The 5,370-nt window shown below is 40.3% G+C and overlaps 1 protein-coding gene across 1 annotated transcript in view; it reads right to left on the bottom strand.

Annotated features, from left to right (window-relative positions):
• RMDN1 (regulator of microtubule dynamics 1) overlaps positions 1–5,095 on the bottom strand; it is a 49,833-nt gene extending 44,738 nt beyond the window's left edge. Inside the window, exon 1 of the mRNA XM_007957657.2 lies at positions 4,967–5,095. Within this exon, the coding sequence (XP_007955848.1) occupies positions 4,967–5,095 (129 nt within the window). The remainder of the gene's footprint in view (positions 1–4,966) is intronic.
• Between the last annotated feature and the right edge of the window lie 275 nt (positions 5,096–5,370).

The following is a 5,370-nucleotide window of genomic DNA, read 5'->3' as shown; positions in this document are numbered from 1 at the left end:
TCACCTGTACCCCCTCGCCCCAGTGCTGCCCCTCCCCATATTGTTCCATAAATTGGTGAAAGAAACGGGGTACGGGGTCTTTTGCTTAAGCCACTGACCTGGTAAGGGCAAAGACCCTAACTTAAGTTAGCTAATAAACTGTCCTATTGCATTTGCATTGTCATGGGTTGGCATATTCCGAAATTCTCCTTTACAGCCTGGGTACAACACTTCTAACTAGAATGTAATCTCCAGTATGGTCAGCACCTAGAACAGTGCCTGGTGCACAAATAGTCAAAATTTTTGATACAGGGCTGGAAGACAGAGTTGGAGATTTTAACATTGGTACTATCTAAGATGTCTCTATCTATTTTATAGATAGATTTTTTAATATTTTATAGATATTTCATAGATATTTATTTTATACATGTTTCTATTTTATAGATGTTCCTCATCTATAAAATTGGACTATCAACTCTGTCTTCTTCAGGCAGTAGATAAGAAATTCAGTAAGAACCTAAGTGTTTTGTAAACTATAGGCATTACTTCATGGCTGTTAGTATTGAAAGAGTACTAAAATATAAATAAATGGATCTCAGCAACCTAAGACTTCACCACTAACTGGTATTAGTGCCACTCTGGTTCCCATTTCCTATCTACTATCAAACAGGATTCTGAGATGACATATTCTGTTCATACTGATAACTAATGAAGCGTAACTAACAATAGACATCTACCCTCTTTATTTTTATACCCATTTCATTTAACAACTTCTCATTTATTTCATGAACTATATAACTTCATCTTTGAGTTCCCATGTCTTTTCACAAATTATCCAGCAATAAATATAACTGATTGATACACTCATAATAATGAAAGCAGCTTCATAATTTGGAGGAAGTACACTGGAAGAGTTTGAAGATTTCATTCTTGTTTTTAATCAAAACAAAGACTTCTTAATTATTAGCAAGTATATACCACCTTACACTAACAATTGAAAAAAAGGATTACTGTAAGTAAAATTAACCAAATCCATACAGTGGAATACTACAAAGCAATAAAAAGGAATGAACTATTGATACATGCAACAATATATGCATGAATTTCAAAAACATTATGCTACATGTCAAATGTTTGTTATATATATTTTACCACAAATTTTTTAAAGATTAATTTTATACTCTGTTATGTGGGGGAGGATTATGCTGAGTGAAAGAAAGGCAGATACAGGAATATGATTCCATTCATATGAATCTCTAGAAAAGACAAATCTACTCCATAGTGACAGAAGGCAAATTAGTGGTTTCCTGAGACTGGAGATGAGGACTGATGAGGACAGAGCACAGGGGAAATTATGAAGTGATGAAAACATTCTGTATCTTGATAAGTAGTGGGTATAAATCTGTCAAAGCTCATCAAGATGCATATGTAAAAATAGGTATATTTTAATTATGGAAGCTTTACCTCCATAAAATTGATTTAAAAATATCAATTAAAAAGCTTTAAGGAACTCCTTTTTAGCACCTAGCACCAAGGTGGCTATTAAATGATGTTAAGAGACGGTATGGTTAAACAGAATGGTTTACTTGCTTTCTTGAACATGATTTTTCAAGACAATGAATAGCAAAGTAGTAAAACTCAATTTAACATAATCAAAATTTTAGCACTTAATTTCCTGAGTTTATTCTTGTTTACCAAGGAGTAGAGAAGATCAAATGGGACAGTGGGTATGAGTATATGTGTGTGTGGTGGTGCCTACATAAAAGATTTTATCAGTAAGTGTCATAGTTCTCTATTCCTCTACAAGGGTATTACATGGTAAAAGATTTATCAGACCGTTATAGCTTGAAGAAACCATACACTTCAGAGTATTCAACTTCCTGGTTGTATTAGAGGGAAGAAATATACTGTTAGCAATTGACATTTATATTTATCACTCTAAGTTAACATTAGAGAAGTCAGGGGTAAGGGTGACAAGATCCAGGAAAGGGGAAGGAGAAGGCCCCCACCCAAGGCAGGAAGGTGGGAGAAGCCATGGCCAAAGGCGGCAGGATCCAGGTAAGGGGAGGGCAGAGAGGTTTCAAACAGCTAAGGGAGTATTCCACTGTATGGATATATTTGGTCATGTTGTCAGAAGGGACCATTCCCTGGAGAAGGATGTCATATTTGGTAAGGTGGAGGGTCCACGAGAAAGGGGAAGGCTCTCAACAACATGGACTGACACAGTGGCTGCAGCAATGGTTTCAAGTACAGCAACAATTGTGGAGCTAGCGCAGGACTGGGTGTTTCATTCTGCTGTGCATAGAGTTGGTATGAGTCGGAGACGACTCGACAGCACCTAACAACAACAACAACAAAAAGTTAACATTATACAGTAAAATCTACAAAAGCCAGAACCTGTGTAAAGCAAAACCTGTCAGAGAAGGAAAACGAAAATATTTTCTACTAAGACAGGGATAGAAAAGTAGCAAAACCCAGAAAAATACGGCAGTCTTGTCAAGTTTAGGCTCTCACAGGTTTCATTGTAGTTTGTCATTTGTCTTTTTATCAGTTTGGTTAATGTGATGCAGCTCACTACCTACTACTGGGAAAGTAGATAAAAATCATGTTTTCAGACCTACGAAATCAAGTAAAAGCCAGGACTCAGTGCCACCTCCAAAATATGACACTTAGCCTGTCTGAGACAGCTAAAATGTGCCATTTCACCTTGGTACTTCAATGCCCAGCACAATGCCTCTCGCACAATAACAATCTCAAAAAATATTTATTAAACAAGTAGGCTCTCTCTTGGATATGTCTTTTCTACAACACTGATTATAGCAATTTCAGAACTGGAAGGAATTAAAAAATACAGACTCATCACCAGATGGAAAGAAATGTGTCACCTCGCTCACTTGGTTTTCCTTCCTTCCTTCCTGCCAGCTCCTCTTCCTCAGTTTATTCTCCTTCTCCAGTCTTCAGTCATACTTTGTTCCTCAAACCCAAAAGTATCACCTTTCCATGCCCCAAGCCCTATTACTATGCTGTTCTCTCTAGGAATATTCTTTTGTCTCCAGCTTCCTTTTATCTAGTTCACTCGCAATCATCTTTTAGATCTTACCTGATTGCCCACATATTTCTCATCCCCACCTTCCAGACAAGGTCAAGTATACCTATGCTTCTCTTTTCCTAACATTTTGCACTGATTATTAATATTTGTTCAATTACTGTCTTCCCCTCCAGTCTAGCTATAAGGTCACTGAGAAACATTTTCTGTCTCCCCTACTCACTACTATATCCCCAGACTAAAGACACACAGTAAGCATGCAGTAAGAATACGTAGAAGAGTGAGTGTTCCAAGATGGGTGTTTTATCGATTACTAACAGGAAAAGGAAAAAACAGAAAAATAAAATCTCTCTCCCCAAATCCTTGAATAATCCTGGATAATAAATACTGTCAATTCAATTTATCAACATCACGTACCCTGCTAAGTGAAAGATCTAGGGAAAAGGAAAGCAGAAATTATAAGGGCTATTAAAAAGCATGAATAACTGGAAAACTGATAAAAGTACACAATTCCAACACTCTGAAAAGTCAGTATACCTAGAGTAAGGAAAGAATTTTCATATTGCCTTTGGCTTAGAGTATAATTGTATTACTTACATATCTTTCTAGGCTCTCCTGATGTTGATTTTTTTCCATCCGTTTCTGTCTTGCTTCCCTAGTTTTCAGTTTTCCCTAGCCGGGCTCTGGAGATATTCTCCCTGCCATCAAATCCACCATTTTTCTAGCTGTGTGACCTGGGGCACGTTATTAAACTTACTTCAGTTTCCTTCTCTGAAAAATGGTTAAAATAACAATAATTTATAAGGTATCTATTAAGATTATGAGATTATGCTAAACACAGTGACTTGCATATAATGAACCTTCACTAAATATTAACTATTATTATCATTTAAACTAAGATCATCCTATAAAAATGGGGTTTTAAACTCAGCAATGTTCTAATTTGGAAACTTGAGGCTAACCAGTTTCATAGTTAGTACTAATCTCATATGGAGCTCTGGTGGCACTGTGGTTACGGCATCCGATGCTATTGGAACCCACCAGCCGCTCCGAGGGAGAAAGATGAGGCAATCCGTTTCATTAAAGATTTACAGCCTTAGAAACCCTATGAGGCAATTCCACTTTGTCCTATAGGTTCCTTGTGAGTCGATATTGATCCCTCCACCTGTATCATCTAATAAAGGGGCCATGCCTTATTGGCTAATAATTCTGTGTCTGAATATATAAGAAACCTAGTTCAAGTGCGATATATGATACGCAGCCATGCCCACCAGCCCACACATCTCCTCTTCAAGGATAAACCAAGCCAGGCTACGACCACTCTAACAGTAAATCGCAGAACTGGAGGACAAGTCAAGTTCCCAACATCCTGCCTTGATAGTCTGCAGATAAAACAAGTAACTCCCAGTTAATTATTAAAAAAAAAAAGTGCAAAATCTCTGCTTCGGATATGAAGCTGTATTTTCAAAATCACACCATCAACTTCAGGCTGGCAGACTGCTTCAGGTGAAGGTTTCACAGCGGTGAAGTTTGTTTTGTTTTTTACCCCTCATGTTCTTCATATCTGCACACAGCAAGCGCAGTAAGCAGCGTCTCGCGGGTAATGTGTCTCCTTCTGTACGCTAACCCTGGTTTTCGTACAGCAGCTAGGAGGCTGTGGTCAAAGGGCACGCTCCGCACACGCGCAGCCCCGAGTTCCTCAATTCACTCAAACCCACCAGCCACTCCTCCAAAGGAAGATGGGGCAATCTACTTCCATAGTGATACTGCCTCGGAAACCCAAGGAGGGGTCGCTATGAGTCGGGTCTGACTCGAGAGCACATAACAACAACAACAACGTGGCATAGTGCCTCCAAGCGGGGAGAAGGGGGTGCCCAAACTCAACAGTGAGGGGATAAGGAACCGAGGATGAGGGAACTGGAGCTAGGACAGCCAGGGTACCTCAAAGCCGCAGAGTCGCCCGAAGCCACACCGGCCGCAGCCGCGCGGAGCTCTCATCAATAGCTGAGGCCACAGGACGGCGCCACGTCCCAAAGGGAGAAAGCGCCACAATCGTGCAACCAGTGCCATGGCCTACACTGGAGTGCCTGACCCTTAACCGTTCCGGGTCGTTACACAACCTGACAGGGTGAAAACTGCTCCGACCCCTCCCGAAGGGACCGCTTCCGCACAGTTCCTGGACCTGCCTCTTCCGGCTTCCGGCACACGGGGTCTGAGGGAAGCTAATGCCTGCACTCTGCAGACCTTCCGCGCCTGCGTCAACTTGACTTTGACTCTGGCTGATAGGTCCTAAAAGCCCACGTCATCGAGTCATATCTGACTCATAGCGAGGCCTCCTTGGGTTT

This window comes from Orycteropus afer, unplaced genomic scaffold (assembly GCF_000298275.1).
Source record: "Orycteropus afer afer isolate SDZICR_OR568_19922 unplaced genomic scaffold, OryAfe1.0 scaffold00769, whole genome shotgun sequence".
NCBI lineage: Eukaryota > Metazoa > Chordata > Mammalia > Tubulidentata > Orycteropodidae > Orycteropus > Orycteropus afer.
This window is presented reverse-complemented; position numbering and strand designations above follow the sequence as displayed.